The 18,795-nt window shown below is 52.8% G+C and overlaps 1 protein-coding gene across 1 annotated transcript; it reads right to left on the bottom strand.

Annotated features, from left to right (window-relative positions):
• Window positions 1-16,849: 16,849 nt before the first annotated feature.
• Window positions 16,850-18,297, bottom strand: LOC110362648 (SUN domain-containing protein 3-like). The gene is made up of 3 exons (XM_065045168.1): window positions 17,976-18,297; window positions 17,527-17,613; window positions 16,850-17,014 (listed from the first exon to the last, which is right to left on the bottom strand). Exons 1-3 carry the CDS (start codon window positions 18,165-18,167, stop codon window positions 16,868-16,870), a joined length of 426 nt encoding a protein of 141 aa, XP_064901240.1. The 5' UTR covers window positions 18,168-18,297; the 3' UTR covers window positions 16,850-16,867.
• Window positions 18,298-18,795: the final 498 nt, after the last annotated feature.

The following is an 18,795-nucleotide window of genomic DNA, read 5'->3' on the forward strand; positions in this document are numbered from 1 at the left end:
GTGTCAGCTGCCTGGAGACACCACCCCCACCAAAGCCACTATGACACTGGAACTCCTGCAAATACTCTGGGGTTGGATTTGTTAAAGCGAAAGCCTCGATGGATTCAGCAGGAAGGGAATGGAAGGTCATGTCTCCAGCTGTCCTGGTTTCACAAGTCCTCTGATTATATTTTATACATAAGATTGTAATATTCTTTGCAATTCCATCTGAAGTTATTCAAAGACAATAAAATAAATAACACAATTAAATGCCTATCTCTAATCCTATTCTGCATACACTGATGAAGTTATCATCATTCCCTAGCAGAGCTCTACTTAAGGAGTGTCCTGTCAATTAAAATCTGTTGAGAGAAACAGAGGAGAAATTGCCGGGATTAGGTTTGCAATTGTTAATGACACCTAATTCCTGGAACTGATCCCACACTTTCTAAATCAAAAGACAAAATGCCCTTTGAATTTTAGGAGCCACAAATCTGTTGTATAAGCACCACGCATGATAAAGAGGTTGTACAGAATTTATTTGAGGAACGGGCTTATAACCACCTGAAAGACCCTTCACAATCACCTCCCACAATGCAGAAGATCAATAATCAGGTAAGCATCACATAAGTCCTTGAGGGGCAGCACGGAGCGGCCCTGACAAGGGCCATGACTGGCATAATTAAGAGGCAGGAACTGGACTACAAAGGCACCACTCCAAGAAGCCAGGTGCATGTCCATCACTGGAGGATTGCCACGTCTGTCATCATCATTGTGGGAGCCAAGGGTGGTGATATTTCTTTTTTCCTTTTCCTGCCTATCCTCTTCTTATAAAACTTTCATTAGAAGCCACACCACCCGCCATTACGTTCTCCACGTTCAGGTTGCTTCCACGATGAATACAACTCCTCATTGGTTGTTTAGTGTCGTTTCACCTTTTTTTAGTCCAAGGGAATCTCAAAACTGCTACGACCCCAGTGTTACTTGTTCCGCGTTGTAACAGCAGGAAAATAGTTTCCACTACACAGGGAAAGGTCCCTTCCCCACTGGTGGCTCAGGCTGTTAGAAGCTCCCTTGAAGAGCATTTGCAAGGAAGATACACAAGGTGAGCTGACACAAAACTTCTTTATTACTCTTCCAAAAGGAGCTGTAGCACCTGCCGGTCATCATCGTGTCCCAGCCTCTTCCCATGCACCTATACTCGGTATACACAGCTGTACTCTGGGTTTCCCCAGTTGCTCTCCACCTGGAATTTGATGTAACGAAAGGTCCTGGGAAGCTCCTTCTGGAAAGAAATGGGGGGAGCTGCCATTACACAGGTGGCAACAGCCACATCACATTGCCAGAGCCCCCTCTGCCTGCTCTCCCCCTGCTGTGGAGCAAATAGCGATCCTCTACGTGGGCTTGGCAGCTCTGAAGGCCCTGTCCCCCAACTTGGGACACACCAGCCCAGACCACGAGGTGCAGACACGCAGCACAGGACCCAGGAGTGGGTTAGGAATCCCAGTGCGGTAATCACAGCTGGGCTGGACAGGCAAGGACAGCCTGGTCCAACTGCCCCTACTAAGGCCAGGCCACCTGGAGCGCAGGACCACAGCCAGGTGGCTTTTGACAGGAGGATCTGCCCAGACGCCCAGCCCCGTGCCGCTTTCTTCCCCTGCATCTCTCAGGAGATGCCGAGTGGTGAGAAGGTGAAGGGCCCCTGGGTGCCTCTCCCACCTGCAACAACGAGGAGCCCAGAGAAGGAGGTTTGAATCCAGCATCTAACTTATTATTTGGTGCTACTTCACCTTGATTTAGCTCAAGGAAATCATGAAACTACTACGGGCCCCTGTGTTACACGCTCCTGGTCGTAACAGCAGGAAAATGTCTTCTCACCAGACAGGGAAAGGTCCCTTCCCCACTGGCAGCTCCACCTGTCAGAAGGTCCCTGGAAGAACATTTGCAATGATGTCACACAAGCAGAGCTGCCATAGAACTTCTGTATTACTCTTCCTAAAGGAGCTGTAGCGCCTGCAGGTGGTCCTAATGTCTCACCCTCTTCCTATACTCTTGTACTCGGTACACACAGGTGTACTCTGGGTTTCCCCAGTCTCTCTCCACCTGGAATTTGAAGTACCAGACGGCATCAAAGAGCTCTGAACAGTGATGCAGGTTCCCTATCTGACCATGCCATGATTGCTGTGTGGTGAGGCTAAATCCATGCACGAACCGGCCTTCTGAAGGGAATTCTATGGGCCTGTTAGTCCTGTGCCATCACACTGCTTTGCATTTCCAACCAAGTGAACAGGAAGTTAACCTCTGAATATTCACTCACCACTTTTATTCTTCCCTCCCAACACCCTGTACTTTTTGCTGTGATTTTTAGTTTTGGGAGCAGTGTGTCCATGTTTTTATGTATTGATGCTGGATTAGATCTGAGTTGATGGTTTCTGGGGGCAGGCAGCACAGCAGCAGTGCCTGGCCACGGTTTGAAGAGCACTCTTACAGAACACAGGCTGCAACATGTGCCACACTGTGGGAGGGAAGGTCTACCAAGAACACCAGTTCCCACTTTTTGCTTTCCCCTTCCACTAGGTTAAAGCCTCTCGCCCGTTCCCAGCAACAGGCATAGTCACTCATTACGCCTCCCCCAGGCTTCGGGATGTTGGCAACTGCGGAAGTGTTTGTGAGCCTGAGGAAAGCAAATAAAGAGCTGTGGTGCAAGGCATCAGGAGGGCCTCTGTGGAGCTTAGCAGGTCCTCTGTACTTGGGAGGGCTGTTTGCAAGCTCTGCCTGCAACAAGATCCTTTCCTCAACTCCTCTCTCCTTCTCCGCCTGCCTCCCAGCCCCACCACTGTGGTCGCTTACAAGATCTCTGGTGCTGACAGCACCTACAATCACATATGCACTCGTTCTTTCCCGCCAGCGTTCTGGCAGGCAGGCAGACCTCGCATGTTCCTTGTCCCTGATGCTGGCTCGGTGGCTATGTGGCCAGATTTGGGGTGTCCAGTGTGGGCAGCCAAGGGCTGTAGGGGACTCGCTGCACGTCTGACCCATTCTCTGCCCACCTGGACTGCCTACCCTGCTGAGCGCTTTCAGTGCCTTGGATTTAGTGTAAAGGAGATTTCGGGGATAACTGAAGGAGCGCCTTTGGGACAGTTTCCCCAGGCATTATGGACAACTACTGTGGGACGTGACACTGTTGCTCAAGGCACAACACTTGCTCAGAGCACATTGCTCTTTGCCCCTTAGCACTCCTGAATATCCTCCTTGCTGCTCTGATCACAGACAACATAACAGTTGGGTGGATCTAGGACTTAACAAATCCCACTCAGTCACTGTTTTTCAGTCTGTCCTTATATACAGATGAACTTTCAAGCTACTTTAAAAACGTTCCACTGTGCCAATTGGAAACCGTCAGAGACTGAAAAGAATTACACATGAAACATTGTACCAAAACCAGTTCTTCCAGGCTCAGGAGCTGGGACATTGTCAGACTGAAACCTCAACTGCCTAGTAGCAGGAGATGGAACACTCAGGATAAGGAGAACTGCAATTTTCAACACCAACAACAGGCTAAGGAGCAACAGACAAAGGCCTCCAGCCTTTCACTTTATCGGAGCTTTTGAGGGCTGCCGGTTCTCTCCAGGGAATCTTAAATCTTAAATCCAACTGTGAACAGGAACTAATAATGCTGCTAAGCCACTTCTGTAAAATTACAAAGACCAACGGCGCTTGCTCTGGGGAGAGGTGCACTCGCAGAGCACAGGACGGTCCCCATGATGGTCCAAGCAGGGCAAAGGTGCAAGAGCAGAGGGAATATCCCTGTGGTACTCTGCAAGTTGAACGAGAGGAAACGGTGGAGACCGCCCCAGGAAAAGGGGAGGAAGCAGCACAGGCGGGGACAGCAACGCCACCTGCACCGCTAGGAGCACCCAGACTTGCTCTGCAGTTTTCAGGCCTTTATTACCGCTCCCCGGCAGCACGGCCGTCCTCCAGGCCCAGCACACGGCGGGGCTCCCTGCTGCAGAGTTGCACGACGACATCAATAAACTGGTGCCCAAATGTCACCAGCGTTTTTGGATGTGGCTGCAGCAGCTGCACCAGGAGATCTACATCCAGCCTCAAGAAGACCAGGAGAGCCTGCCCAGATCCTTCACTGTGGCTGCCCGTGAAGACAAGAACCCAAAGAGCTGTCCCAGCAAGGAAGATACACACGACAAGCTGCCACAGAACTTTTTTATTGATCGTCCTAAATGATCTGTAGTGCCTGCCGGTCGCCATCCTGTCCGGCTCTCTTTCCGTGCACCTGTACTCGGTACACACAGGTGTACTCTGGATTTCCCCAGTTGCTCTCCACCTGGAATTTGATGTACCGGAAGGTCTTGGGAAGCTGCCTCTGGAAAGAAACGGGGGAGCTACCGTTACACAGGTGGCAACAGCCACATCACGTCGCCAGAGCCCCCTCTGCCCGCTCTCCCCCTGCTGAGGACCAAACGGCAGCACTGACCAAGGAGGACCGAGGGCAACCAGACTCGTCTTGGCCAGGGCCCCGCAGGAGCCCTCTGTGCCTGGAAAGCCAAGGCCTGGCCTCAGAGGCTGCTGAGGGAGCTGTGGAACCCGGAGGCGCTTGGCTGCCCTGTGTGCCGTGGCAGGCGGGGACAGTCCTGCTGAGGGGGAACACGTCTGCTGTCCTCCCTCCCGCCATCACCCTGACGGGGACTGCTTCCCTTCCCGGCCCTGTTCCCACTGCTGCTGTCTCTGTGACGGCCCAAGCAAAAAGAATGGCCTGGCAAAGGTGGGGCAGCTGCCTCGGCCAGCACAACAAAGCACCATTTTCTGCCTCTTGCCCTCTTCCCCACAGACAATGCTGCCTTCTCCCTGGGCATTCTGCCACAGCTCTTGCTGTACCTGCACATGGAACGTCTGAGCAACCATCTTGTTCACGTCATAGGTGAACGTCCCCAGGAGAGTTTCTGCCCCAGCCTCATCCACTCCCTCAAAGACAAGAGACAGAGGGAGCAGGTCAGGCCCAAGCAGGGTGTCAGGAAAAGGGCACGTCGAGGACCAAGCCAGGAACCCCTCCCCACCTCCCTGGGCTAAAAGGGGTAGTATACAGAGGTTAGGGTGCCTCTGGGTCAGGCTGCTTTGAGCACGTGCTCCAGGATCCTTGGCCATGAGGCAAACAAGCCCCAGAGGCACAGACCCCCACGTGCCCCCAGCAGTGCCCAGGGGACGCTGTGCTCTGCAGCAGCCAGACCCAGGGAGATGTCAGAGGAAGGCGCCGTAAGCTGCAGAGCTCTGGAGCAGCTTTTCCCTGGGGCCAGGCACACCTGAGAAGGGCAAGGCAAAGACTTACAAAGACGGCAAAATCTTTTGGGGCATCGCTGACTTCCCCAGAAGTCGACACTGCCTCAGAGATATGCCAGACGCTGAAAGCCGTTGGCCAGACCTCTACGGGCAACCGGATGACCACGTGGCCTTGAGATCCTTGGAAAGCCCAGCAGTTCCCAGGGGCGATACGGTGCTGAAAGTACAAAGCCATGACCATCAGCAGCAAGGCAACCAAGGACCCAACAGAGCTGCCTGTTGGACCAGAAGCAGAGACCTTGCCTGGCCTGTGGGTGGCAATCCTGCTCCTAAATGATTACAAGCCCATGGGCAGCATAGCAATATGGAGGTGTTTCTAGAAAACTTCGGGGCTCCACTGCCTTTCCAGAGCCTGCTCTGCTTCCTCAGAGCCTGCAGAGACAGGGCAGGTCTCGTAGTGCACCTCACCCCATCGCCCTTCGAAAACTACTCTGCACTGCAGGGCCCATGCAATGTCTCTCCCTGCTCCCATGGCTCAGCACCCCCCACCACTCCCACCCGCTCCGCAAAGGCGCCTTCAGAGAGAGATGGGATGTGGCAGGGGGGCTGCCAAGGACCAGCTCCCTCGGCAAAATGCAGCCCAGGGTGCTGGGCAGGTCACAGAAGCTGGGTTCAGCTCGGTCCCCCTCCTGACGGCAGGGCAGCGCTGCCAGGGAGCAGGGGTCAGGACTGCCATGCAGACCGCAGGGCTGAGTGACACGGCCGGGCTGAAGGGAAGTGCTGTGTGCTTGTTCCGCCTGGAGCTGAACCACAAGTCAGGCTTTCTCCGTGATACCTGCAAGATTGTCGCTGGACCTTTTCCAGAGAAAACGTCCAATGTGGAAAGCCACCAGGTCTTCTTGTCTCGTACAAAATAAGTCTTGGATGTCCTCTGGTTGTCAATGGTGCCACCTGACGTGAAGATGGCCAGAGTTTAGGAGCTGAAGCAGTGCATTCGGCTGTATTTCTCAAGGTCGAAAGCAGAGCTGGGCAGACTTTGGGGGAGTGCCACACACCAACCAAGGGCAGCGAGATTCCCTGTCTGCGTACCTATTGATCCCATTGCCCAGTCAGGCATCCGGTGGTAGTTTTCAAGCACCTTTTCCATTGCCGTCTGGGTAAAGTGCAGAATTTCCTGGGAAAAATGAGGGGAATGTAGTCATGGCAGTGAACAGAAAGACTTTCACAGGCTGTTCTACATGAACACTGAGTCCTAGCACAGAGCCAAGGAGTGCCTCTGCATCGGACACCCCAAGGCAAGACCTGTGGGAAAAGCTGCCGACTTGGAGAATGCTAAGAGGAAGCAGCAGGAGGGAGCCCAAAAAGGTAGCAAGGTCTCAGATCTACCCCTGGCACCTTTACCTCTCTCTTCTCCTCTTGGACACCATGTTCTTCCAGGGCCAAAGTCACTGCCTGCAGGATGTTCCTCTTGGCAGCAGACACCTGATCCTCGGTCTCCTTGAGCTGCCGCATCTGCTCCAGCCAGCCCTGGGCTTTCCTGCAGACACAGGAAAGCAGGTCTTGTCCAGCAGCTGCCCAGTCTCTGCAGGCAAGCTCCAAACCCTGTGCAGAGAGGGGCCCGCTGGGCTTGGCCACCCCCGTCTCTCAGCCCCTTTCCTTCCTCTGCTGTACCAATGGCTCCTTCCAGCACCACAGCTGGCAGACCGCGAAGGTCAGGAGTCCTGGATGCGAGGCGAGTGAGTGTGGGCAGCACGAAGCCAGCTGAGATGGCTCCACAGGGTGCGTGCCTTGGCGAGAAGGTGCTCTTACCTCAGTGACTCCAGCTCCGCTTCAGAAAGCCCACTCTCATCCTGCAAGATAAAGAACAGGGATGGTGGACCTCTGAAGGAGCTTGTTGGCTGACAAAATTGACCCTTTGGAGAGACAGCCATTGCAACAAGAATGAGGAGCACTGCCAGGGCTTCCCAAAGGAGACTCCCCCAGGCAGAGCTGGCAGAAATTCCAGCTGCTTGGATTCCCTTTGGGAGACCCCGACCCCAGGGCTGGGGTCTGTAACAGCCGTGTTCAGCAGAGCATATTTCAGGTCTCCATCTGACCCCCAGGCTCTCTGAGAGCCACGCAGGCAGCCAAGGCACCTTCTGCCAAAGTGCTCCGTGCTTCAGCCTGGCACCCTGCAGAGCTCACTCGGGAAGATCCCTCTCCATGTTGAACCCCATGCAGGCGCTAAGGAGATTGAAGGACAAGTGGCAGTGCCCCAACACATCCCATGTTCTCCTTTGGCACCGATGGGCATCTGGGACCAGGTGCCCCATCTTCCCAGGCCAACCAGGAGGGCAGAGCCACGGCCTTGGCAGGTGTTGGCTTTATACTGCAAGAGACACTTACATTCAGCGTTCCATGTCCCGAACCTCGTGAGTCCAAGTAGTAAAAACCAGCAGCTGTGGGTCACGTTGGCAGGAGAGGGTTATTTTCCTCAGGAGCTTGTTCCTCTCCCCAGCACTGATGGGGCCAGTTTTGGTCGGGGATACTTACAAAACACGATTAAAATGCAAAGGGCAAAGAGCCCCAGCACTCTTGTGGCCAACATGGCTGGCACCTCTTCAGGCCCAGCACAGTGGCCACGCAGAAGGAAAATGTTGATCTGCTGACGAGATGCAAACAGCGCTTCTCGAGCCGATCACCAGCCGCTCAAAGCACTCTGCTTTGTGCTGCTGCCCACCTCTGAGCGTGGGCTTTTATAGAGGGCAGCGACTATGACCTCACCACAGCCGACTGGTGACGTCCATTGTGACCTCAGAGGGGCTACCCTGGAGGGGGCTGCTGTGCATTTTTGGAGAGCGGGACCCTGTGGGTTCACCCACACCTGCAGCTCCCAGAGACAAGGGCCCAGCAGAAAATAATCGCTTGCTTAGTTTGGGATCAGGCTCACATAAGAATAAATCCAGAAGAGTCGTCTCTCACCAAAGAGGAGGCAAGGGCACTCAGTGCCAGGAAGGCTCCTTCGACAGTGTTCCAATCTAAGGGAGGGCTCCGTTCACAGACCTCCTGCTCTGACCACTGAAAGGGGGTCTTTGGTGGGGTCCCCGTTTTATGACCTGGTAGGATCTGGCTCTGGTGATTACAAGCCCTACAAAATCACATATGGGTTAACCAATGTGTTCAGATATTCCAAGCCTCAGCCCGTGCTCGAGTAAAGTGTTGGCTGCCTGTGAACATCACCCCCACCAAAACCACTGTGACACTGGAACTCCTGCAAATATTCTGGGGTTGGATTTGTTAAAGCGAAAGCCTCGATGGATTCAGCAGGAAGGGAATGGAAGTTCATATCTCCAGCTGCCAGGCTTTAATAATTAAACTACCTCAGGTCATCTGTTTATTGTCATCTGGTGGCAATTACAGAAACATGGTGGGACAGTTCACATGACTGGAATGTGGTCATGGATGGCTATGCCCTTTTTAGGAAAGACAGGCCAGCCAGGCGTGGTGGTGGAGTTGCTTTCTATGTGAGAGAGCAACTACAATGTACTAAATTCTGCCCAGGAGTGGATGAGGAGAGAGTTGAGAGTGTACGGGTCAGAATTAAGGAGCAGGCTGGCAGGGGTGATACAGTAGGTGTCTATTACAGACGACCAGATCAGGCTGAGGAAGTTGACGAGGCCTTCTATGGGCAGCTGAGAGTGGCCTCAGAGTCACAGGCCTTGGTTGTTGTGGGGGATTTTAACTTCCCTGATGTTTGCTGGAAGGACCATTCAGCCAGCCAGCCACAGTCCAGGAGATTCCTCCAGTGCATTGATGATAACTTCCTCCTGCAGATGGTGGAGGAGCCGACTAGGAGAGGTGCACCGCTCCAACTAACAAGGAGGGTCTGGTTGAAGCAGTAAAGGTTGAGGGCTGCCTGGGTTGCAGTGACCACGAGATGGTGGAGTTCAGCATCTTGTGTGGCCGGAACAGAACAGCAAGTAGAATTGCAACCCTGGACTTTAGCAGGGCTAACTTTGGCCTTTTCAAGCAATTGCTGGGGGAAATCCCATGGGCAAGACTGCTTGAAGGAAAAGGGGCCCAAGATAGCTGGATTGCATTCAGAGATTGCTTCTTCCACGCTCAGGATCAGAGCATCCCCACACGTAGGAAGTCAAGGAAGGCAGCCAGGAGGCCTGCGTGGTTGAATAGGGATCTGTTGGGTATGCTCAAGCAGAAGAGGAGAGTTTACAGGTCATGGAAGCAGGGGCTGGCCACTTGGGAGGAATATAAGGCTGCTGTTAGAGGATGTAGGAAGGCAGCAAGGATAGCCAAGGCCTCCTTAGAATTACAGCTGGCGAGAGGGGTCAAGGACAGCAAAAAGAACTTTTTCAAATACCTAGCAGATAAAACTAATACCAGAGGCAATGTAGGCCCACTGATGAATGGGGTGGGTGCCCTGGTGGCAGAAGATACAGAGAAGCCAGAATAACTGAATACCTTCTTTGTCTCTGTCTACTCTGCCGGAGGCTGTCCTGGGGAGCGCTGTACCCCTGAGACCCCGGATGAAGCCAGGTCAATAGAAGAGTTTGCTTTAGTTGATGAGGACTGGGTTAGGGAGCAATTAAATAGTCTGGACATCCATAAATCCATGGGCCAAACACTCAACTAGACGAGGCACTGCCGGGTGCTGATGGCAGTGAAGTGCGGTGCTTCAGAACAGGCTGCGGAGCCACACGGGTTAGTCCAGAGGCAGAACTGGTTTAAGCACCCCCCCAAACTTGGTGTGCAGGTGTGTCTCGGAGGCAAACGAAAAGTCCCTTTAGGCAGGAAACAGACTTGATTCTAGCCAGAACTGTTTAGCCAATAAACCACCTAGGAACAGGGTTTCTCCAGATCATTCATCTCTCTGACCACATTCTAAAACAGAGGTTCAGATACCAGTTGAGAATATTATTATTGTACAACCACATAAGAATGAAGATCCACAGCAAGCATTCACACCCAAAAAACAGAACAAGAGGCCTCTTGCACTCAAAAACACCCAGCAGAAAACAATCGCTTGCCTCATTTGGGATGAGGCTCACATAAGAATAAATCCAGAAGAGTCGTCTCTCACCAAAGAGGAGGCAAGGGCACTCAGTGCCAGGAAGGCTCCTTCGACAGTGTTCCAATCTAAGGGAGGGCTCCATTCACAGACCTCCTGCTCTGACCACTGAAAGGGGGTCTTTGGTGGGGTCCCCGTTTTATGACCTGGTAGGATCTGGCTCTGGTGATTACAAGCCCTACAAAATCACATATGGGTTAACCAATGTGTTCAGATATTCCAAGCCTCAGCCCGTGCTCGAGTAAAGTGTTGGCTGCCTGTGAACATCACCCCCACCAAAACCACTGTGACACTGGAACTCCTGCAAATATTCTGGGGTTGGATTTGTTAAAGCGAAAGCCTCGATGGATTCAGCAGGAAGGGAATGGAAGTTCATATCTCCAGCTGCCAGGCTTTAATAATTAAACTACCTCAGGTCATCTGTTTATTGTCATCTGGTGGCAATTACAGAAACATGGTGGGACAGTTCACATGACTGGAATGTGGTCATGGATGGCTATGCCCTTTTTAGGAAAGACAGGCCAGCCAGGCGTGGTGGTGGAGTTGCTTTCTATGTGAGAGAGCAACTACAATGTACTAAATTCTGCCCAGGAGTGGATGAGGAGAGAGTTGAGAGTGTACGGGTCAGAATTAAGGAGCAGGCTGGCAGGGGTGATACAGTAGGTGTCTATTACAGACGACCAGATCAGGCTGAGGAAGTTGACGAGGCCTTCTATGGGCAGCTGAGAGTGACCTCAGAGTCACAGGCCTTGGTTGTTGTGGGGGATTTTAACTTCCCTGATGTTTGCTGGAAGGACCATTCAGCCAGCCAGCCACAGTCCAGGAGATTCCTCCAGTGCATTGATGATAACTTCCTCCTGCAGATGGTGGAGGAGCCGACTAGGAGAGGTGCACCGCTCCAACTAACAAGGATGGTCTGGTTGAAGCAGTAAACGTTGAGGGCTGCCTGGGTTGCAGTGACCACGAGATGGTGGAGTTCAGCATCTTGTGTGGCCGGAACAGAACAGCAAGTAGAATTGCAACCCTGGACTTTAGCAGGGCTAACTTTGGCCTTTTCAAGCAATTGCTGGGGGAAATCCCATGGGCAAGACTGCTTGAAGGAAAAGGGGCCCAAGATAGCTGGATTGCATTCAGAGATTGCTTCTTCCACGCTCAGGATCAGAGCATCCCCACACGTAGGAAGTCAAGGAAGGCAGCCAGGAGGCCTGCGTGGTTGAATAGGGATCTGTTGGGTATGCTCAAGCAGAAGAGGAGAGTTTACAGGTCATGGAAGCAGGGGCTGGCCACTTGGGAGGAATATAAGGCTGCTGTTAGAGGATGTAGGAAGGCAGCAAGGATAGCCAAGGCCTCCTTAGAATTACAGCTGGCGAGAGGGGTCAAGGACAGCAAAAAGAACTTTTTCAAATACCTAGCAGATAAAACTAATACCAGAGGCAATGTAGGCCCACTGATGAATGGGGTGGGTGCCCTGGTGGCAGAAGATACAGAGAAGGCAGAATTACTGAATGCCTTCTTTGTCTCTGTCTACTCTGCCGGAGGCTGTCCTGGGGAGCGCTGTACCCCTGAGACCCCGGATGAAGCCAGGTCAATAGAAGAGTTTGCTTTAGTTGATGAGGACTGGGTTAGGGAGCAATTAAATAGTCTGGACATCCATAAATCCATGGGCCAAACACTCAACTAGACGAGGCACTGCCGGGTGCTGATGGCAGTGAACTGCGGTGCTTCAGAACAGGCTGCGGAGCCACACGGGTTAGTCCAGAGGCAGAACTGGTTTAAGCACCCCCCCAAACTTGGTGTGCAGGTGTGTCTCGGAGGCAAACGAAAAGTCCCTTTAGGCAGGAAACAGACTTGATTCTAGCCAGAACTGTTTAGCCAATAAACCACCTAGGAACAGGGTTTCTCCAGATCATTCATCTCTCTGACCACATTCTAAAACAGAGGTTCAGATACCAGTTGAGAATATTATTATTGTACAACCACATAAGAATGAAGATCCACAGCAAGCATTCACACCCAAAAAACAGAACAAGAGGCCTCTTGCACTCAAAAACACCCAGCAGAAAACAATCGCTTGCCTCATTTGGGATGAGGCTCACGTAAGAATAAAACCAGAAGAGTCGTCTCTCACCAAAGAGGAGGCAAGGGCACTCAGTGCCAGGAAGGCTCCTTCGACAGTGTTCCAATCTAAGGGAGGGCTCCGTTCACAGACCTCCTGCTCTGACCACTGAAAGGGGGTCTTTGGTGGGGTCCCCGTTTTATGACCTGGTGGGATCTGGCTCTGGTGATTACAAGCCCTACAAAATTATGGCTCGAGTAAAGTGTCAGCTGCCTGGAGACACCACCCCCACCAAAGCCACTATGACACTGGAACTCCTGCAAATACTCTGGGGTTGGATTTGTTAAAGCGAAAGCCTCGATGGATTCAGCAGGAAGGGAATGGAAGGTCATGTCTCCAGCTGTCCTGGTTTCACAAGTCCTCTGATTATATTTTATACATAAGATTGTAATATTCTTTGCAATTCCATCTGAAGTTATTCAAAGACAATAAAATAAATAACACAATTAAATGCCTATCTCTAATCCTATTCTGCATACACTGATGAAGTTATCATCATTCCCTAGCAGAGCTCTACTTAAGGAGTGTCCTGTCAATTAAAATCTGTTGAGAGAAACAGAGGAGAAATTGCCGGGATTAGGTTTGCAATTGTTAATGACACCTAATTCCTGGAACTGATCCCACACTTTCTAAATCAAAAGACAAAATGCCCTTTGAATTTTAGGAGCCACAAATCTGTTGTATAAGCACCACGCATGATAAAGAGGTTGTACAGAATTTATTTGAGGAACGGGCTTATAACCACCTGAAAGACCCTTCACAATCACCTCCCACAATGCAGAAGATCAATAATCAGGTAAGCATCACATAAGTCCTTGAGGGGCAGCACGGAGCGGCCCTGACAAGGGCCATGACTGGCATAATTAAGAGGCAGGAACTGGACTACAAAGGCACCACTCCAAGAAGCCAGGTGCATGTCCATCACTGGAGGATTGCCACGTCTGTCATCATCATTGTGGGAGCCAAGGGTGGTGATATTTCTCTTTTCCTTTTCCTGCCTATCCTCTTCTTATAAAACTTTCATTAGAAGCCACACCACCCGCCATTACGTTCTCCACGTTCAGGTTGCTTCCACGATGAATACAACTCCTCATTGGCTGTTTAGTGTCGTTTCACCTTTTTTTAGTCCAAGGGAATCTCAAAACTGCTACGACCCCAGTGTTACTTGTTCCGCGTTGTAACAGCAGGAAAATAGTTTCCACTACACAGGGAAAGGTCCCTTCCCCACTGGTGGCTCAGGCTGTTAGAAGCTCCCTTGAAGAGCATTTGCAAGGAAGATACACAAGATGAGCTGACACAAAACTTCTTTATTACTCTTCCAAAAGGAGCTGTAGCACCTGCCGGTCATCATCGTGTCCCAGCCTCTTCCCATGCACCTATACTCGGTATACACAGCTGTACTCTGGGTTTCCCCAGTTGCTCTCCACCTGGAATTTGATGTAACGAAAGGTCCTGGGAAGCTCCTTCTGGAAAGAAATGGGGGGAGCTGCCATTACACAGGTGGCAACAGCCACATCACATTGCCAGAGCCCCCTCTGCCTGCTCTCCCCCTGCTGTGGAGCAAATAGCGATCCTCTACGTGGGCTTGGCAGCTCTGAAGGCCCTGTCCCCCAACTTGGGACACACCAGCCCAGACCACGAGGTGCAGACACGCAGCACAGGACCCAGGAGTGGGTTAGGAATCCCAGTGCGGTAATCACAGCTGGGCTGGACAGGCAAGGACAGCCTGGTCCAACTGCCCCTACTAAGGCCAGGCCACCTGGAGCGCAGGACCACAGCCAGGTGGCTTTTGACAGGAGGATCTGCCCAGACGCCCAGCCCTGTGCCGCTTTCTTCCCCTGCATCTCTCAGGAGATGCCAAGTGGTGAGAGGGTGAAGGGCCCCTGGGTGCCTCTCCCACCTGCAACAACGAGGAGCCCAGAGAAGGAGGTTTGAATCCAGCATCTAACTTATTATTTGGTGCTACTTCACCTTGATTTAGCTCAAGGGAATCATGAAACTACTACGGGCCCCTGTGTTACACGCTCCTGGTCGTAACAGCAGGAAAATGTCTTCTCACCAGACAGGGAAAGGTCCCTTCCCCACTGGCAGCTCCACCTGTCAGAAGGTCCCTGGAAGAACATTTGCAATGATGTCACACAAGCAGAGCTGCCATAGAACTTCTGTATTACTCTTCCTAAAGGAGCTGTAGCGCCTGCAGGTGGTCCTAATGTCTCACCCTCTTCCTATACTCTTGTACTCGGTACACACAGGTGTACTCTGGGTTTCCCCGGTCTCTCTTCACCTGGAATTTGAAGTACCAGAAGGCATCAAAGAGCTCTGAACAGTGATGCAGGTTCCCTATCTGACCATGCCATGATTGCTGTGTGGTGAGGCTAAATCCATGCACGAACCGGCCTTCTGAAGGGAATTCTATGGGCCTGTTAGTCCTGTGCCATCACACTGCTTTGCATTTCCAACCAAGTGAACAGGAAGTTAACCTCTGAATATTCACTCACCACTTTTATTCTTCCCTCCCAACACCCTGTACTTTTTGCTGTGATTTTTAGTTTTGGGAGCAGTGTGTCCATGTTTTTATGTATTGATGCTGGATTAGATCTGAGTTGATGGTTTCTGGGGGCAGGCAGCACAGCAGCAGTGCCTGGCCACGGTTTGAAGAGCACTCTTACAGAACACAGGCTGCAACATGTGCCACACTGTGGGAGGGAAGGTCTACCAAGAACACCAGTTCCCACTTTTTGCTTTCCCCTTCCACTAGGTTAAAGCCTCTCGCCCGTTCCCAGCAACAGGCATAGTCACTCATTACGCCTCCCCCAGGCTTCGGGATGTTGGCAACTGCGGAAGTGTTTGTGAGCCTGAGGAAAGCAAATAAAGAGCTGTGGTGCAAGGCATCAGGAGGGCCTCTGTGGAGCTTAGCAGGTCCTCTGTACTTGGGAGGGCTGTTTGCAAGCTCTGCCTGCAACAAGATCCTTTCCTCAACTCCTCTCTCCTTCTCCGCCTGCCTCCCAGCCCCACCACTGTGGTCGCTTACAAGATCTCTGGTGCTGACAGCACCTACAATCACATATGCACTCGTTCTTTCCCGCCAGCGTTCTGGCAGGCAGGCAGACCTCGCATGTTCCTTGTCCCTGATGCTGGCTCGGTGGCTATGTGGCCAGATTTGGGGTGTCCAGCGTGGGCAGCCGAGGGCTGTAGGGGACTCGCTGCACGTCTGACCCATTCTCTGCCCACCTGGACTGCCTACCCTGCTGAGCGCTTTCAGTGCCTTGGATTTAGTGTAAAGGAGATTTCGGGGATAACTGAAGGAGCGCCTTTGGGACAGTTTCCCCAGGCATTATGGACAACTACTGTGGGACGTGACACTGTTGCTCAAGGCACAACACTTGCTCAGAGCACATTGCTCTTTGCCCCTTAGCACTCCTGAATATCCTCCTTGCTGCTCTGATCACAGACAACATAACAGTTGGGTGGATCTAGGACTTAACAAATCCCACTCAGTCACTGTTTTTCAGTCTGTCCTTATATACAGATGAACTTTCAAGCTACTTTAAAAACGTTCCACTGTGCCAATTGGAAACCGTCAGAGACTGAAAAGAATTACACATGAAACATTGTACCAAAACCAGTTCTTCCAGGCTCAGGAGCTGGGACATTGTCAGACTGAAACCTCAACTGCCTAGTAGCAGGAGATGGAACACTCAGGATAAGGAGAACTGCAATTTTCAACACCAACAACAGGCTAAGGAGCAACAGACAAAGGCCTCCAGCCTTTCACTTTATTGGAGCTTTTGAGGGCTGCCGGTTCTCTCCAGGGAATCTTAAATCTTAAATCCAACTGTGAACAGGAACTAATAATGCTGCTAAGCCACTTCTGTAAAATTACAAAGACCAACGGCGCTTGCTCTGGGGAGAGGTGCACTCGCAGAGCACAGGACTGTCCCCATGATGGTCCAAGCAGGGCAAAGGTGCAAGAGCAGAGGGAATATCCCTGTGGTACTCTGCAAGTTGAACGAGAGGAAACGGTGGAGACCGCCCCAGGAAAAGGGGAGGAAGCAGCACAGGCGGGGACAGCAACGCCACCTGCACCGCTAGGAGCACCCAGACTTGCTCTGCAGTTTTCAGGCCTTTATTACCGCTCCCCGGCAGCACGGCCGTCCTCCAGGCCCAGCACACGGCGGGGCTCCCTGCTGCAGAGTTGCACGACGACATCAATAAACTGGTGCCCAAATGTCACCAGCGTTTTTGGATGTGGCTGCAGCAGCTGCACCAGGAGATCTACATCCAGCCTCAAGAAGACCAGGAGAGCCTGCCCAGATCCTTCACTGTGGCTGCCCGTGAAGACAAGTACCCAAAGAGCTGTCCCAGCAAGGAAGATACACACGACAAGCTGCCACAGAACTTTTTTATTGATCGTCCTAAATGATCTGTAGTGCCTGCCGGTCGCCATCCTGTCCGGCTCTCTTCCCGTGCACCTGTACTCGGTACACACAGGTGTACTCTGGATTTCCCCAGTTGCTCTCCACCTGGAATTTGATGTACCGGAAGGTCTTGGGAAGCTGCCTCTGGAAAGAAACGGGGGAGCTACCGTTACACAGGTGGCAACAGCCACATCACGTCGCCAGAGCCCCCTCTGCCCGCTCTCCCCCTGCTGAGGACCAAACGGCAGCACTGACCAAGGAGGACCGAGGGCAACCAGACTCGTCTTGGCCAGGGCCCCGCAGGAGCCCTCTGTGCCTGGAAAGCCAAGGCCTGGCCTCAGAGGCTGCTGAGGGAGCTGTGGAACCCGGAGGCGCTTGGCTGCCCTGTGTGCCGTGGCAGGCGGGGACAGTCCTGCTGAGGGGGAACACGTCTGCCGTCCTCCCTCCCGCCATCACCCTGACGGGGACTGCTTCCCTTCCCGGCCCTGTTCCCACTGCTGCTGTCTCTGTGACGGCCCAAGCAAAAAGAATGGCCTGGCAAAGGTGGGGCAGCTGCCTCGGCCAGCACAACAAAGCACCATTTTCTGCCTCTTGCCCTCTTCCCCACAGACAATGCTGCCTTCTCCCTGGGCATTCTGCCACAGCTCTTGCTGTACCTGCACATGGAACGTCTGAGCAACCATCTTGTTCACGTCATAGGTGAACGTCCCCAGGAGAGTTTCTGCCCCAGCCTCATCCACTCCCTCAAAGACAAGAGACAGAGGGAGCAGGTCAGGCCCAAGCAGGGTGTCAGGAAAAGGGCACGTCGAGGACCAAGCCAGGAACCCCTCCCCACCTCCCTGGGCTAAAAGGGGTAGTATACAGAGGTTAGGGTGCCTCTGGGTCAGGCTGCTTTGAGCACGTGCTCCAGGATCCTTGGCCATGAGGCAAACAAGCCCCAGAGGCACAGATCCCCACGTGCCCCCCAGCAGTGCCCAGGGGACGCTGTGCTCTGCAGCAGCCAGACCCAGGGAGATGTCAGAGGAAGGCGCCGTAAGCTGCAGAGCTCTGGAGCAGCTTTTCCCTGGGGCCAGGCACACCTGAGAAGTGCAGGGCAAAGACTTACAAAGACGGCAAAATCTTTTGGGGCATCGCTGACTTCCCCAGAAGTCGACACTGCCTCAGAGATATGCCAGACGCTGAAAGCCGTTGGCCAGACCTCTACGGGCAACCGGATGACCACGTGGCCTTGAGATCCTTGGAAAGCCCAGCAGTTCCCAGGGGCAATACGGTGCTGAAAGTACAAAGCCATGACCATCAGCAGCAAGGCAACCAAGGACCCAACAGAGCTGCCTGTTGGACCAGAAGCAGAGACCTTGCCTGGCCTGTGGGTGGCAATCCTGCTCCTAAATGATTACAAGCCCATGGGCAGCATAGCAATATGGAGGTGTTTCTAGAAAACTTCGGGGCTCCACTGCCTTTCCAGAGCCTGCTCTGCTTCCTCAGAGCCTGCAGAGACAGGGCAGGTCTCGTAGTGCACCTCACCCCATCGCCCTTCGAAAACTACTCTGCACTGCAGGGCCCATGCAATGTCTATCCCTGATCCCATGGCTCAGCACCCCCCACCACTCCCACCCGCTCCGCAAAGGCGCCTTCAGAGAGAGATGGGATGTGGCAGGGGGGCCGCCAAGGACCAGCTCCCTCGGCAAAATGCAGCCCAGGGTGCTGGGCAGGTCACAGAAGCTGGGTTCAGCTCGGTCCCCCTCCTGACGGCAGGGCAGCGCTGCCAGGGAGCAGGGGTCAGGACTGCCATGCAGATCGCAGGGCTGAGTGACACGGCCGGGCTGAAGGGAAGTGCTGTGTGCTTGTTCCGCCTGGAGCTGAACCACAAGTCAGGCTTTCTCTGTGATACCTGCAAGATTGTCGCTGGACCTTTTCCAGAGAAA

This window comes from Columba livia, chromosome Z (genome assembly GCF_036013475.1).
Source record: "Columba livia isolate bColLiv1 breed racing homer chromosome Z, bColLiv1.pat.W.v2, whole genome shotgun sequence".
In the NCBI taxonomy this organism is placed as follows: Eukaryota; Metazoa; Chordata; class Aves; order Columbiformes; family Columbidae; genus Columba; species Columba livia.

What these genes read in the sequence shown, in the direction of transcription:
- LOC110362648 (XM_065045168.1), bottom strand. Translation starts at nt 18,167, where the DNA reads ATGGTCATGGCTTTGTACTTTCAGCACCGTATTGCCCCTGGGAACTGC. An exon ending in CAAAAGATTTTGCCGTCTTT is followed by an intron (nt 17,614 to 17,975) that starts GTAAGTCTTTGC and finishes CTTGTCTTTGAG; the next exon opens with GGAGTGGATGAGGCTGGGGC. An exon ending in CTCAGACGTTCCATGTGCAG is followed by an intron (nt 17,015 to 17,526) that starts GTACAGCAAGAG and finishes GTTTCTTTCCAG; the next exon opens with AGGCAGCTTCCCAAGACCTT.